Source organism: Ceratina calcarata, unplaced genomic scaffold (genome assembly GCF_001652005.2).
Source record: "Ceratina calcarata isolate Rehan_Ccalc_2016 unplaced genomic scaffold, ASM165200v1 scaffold273.2, whole genome shotgun sequence".
In the NCBI taxonomy this organism is placed as follows: domain Eukaryota; kingdom Metazoa; phylum Arthropoda; class Insecta; order Hymenoptera; family Apidae; genus Ceratina; species Ceratina calcarata.
The window spans coordinates 1-553 of record NW_017149525.1 but is presented as its reverse complement, the minus strand read 5'-3'; the positions used below and the strand labels follow the sequence as shown (position 1 = coordinate 553).

General features: G+C 32.2%; 1 protein-coding gene across 1 annotated transcript; it reads left to right on the top strand.

Annotated features, from left to right (window-relative positions):
* Window positions 1–5: 5 nt before the first annotated feature.
* On the top strand, window positions 6–363 carry LOC108623556 (39S ribosomal protein L32, mitochondrial-like; the record flags this gene model as incomplete). The annotated part of the gene is made up of 2 exons (XM_018022135.2): window positions 6–116; window positions 186–363. Coding segments are annotated over 2 exons (258 nt in total), but the record flags the coding sequence as incomplete, so codon positions are not given.
* Between the last annotated feature and the right edge of the window lie 190 nt (window positions 364–553).

The window sequence follows — 553 nt, the reverse complement described above, 5'->3', positions numbered from 1 at the left end:
AAACAAAGGAAATACAAAAGGCTATAAGAGACTCGTTAAAGCTGGAACCTATAGAACAGGAAGTGATAGTGTTATACGAGGGAGAAAAAGAAAACTTGCGAGATGATTTTTGGAAGGTATTTACAATAATTCTATATTTAAACATTCACTTATCACTTGTACACAATTTGTAACTATGTGTTTAGAAACAAAGAATCGTAGAAGTACCTAAAAAGAGACCTGAATGGTTCAATCCAAATTTACTGCAACCTACAATAGAGGAATCTCCTGAATTAGAGAACAAAAAACCTGAAGATGATCTCCGACCTCCAAAACAAACTGAGGGGAATTAACCACCTGTATAAAATAATATCTGTAAGCTAATGAGATATTGACCATTCTTCATTTTTTATATATTGCACTACAAACATCCTCGATCCCAAATCTTCCCCTTCGTGACTTATGAACAGACGAATATGTATAGTAGTATTAATAGTTACATTCTCTGCCACTTTACAGGTCGAGTTATATTATTTTGTACATAATTGCTTTTATTAAATTATTACTGTATCTT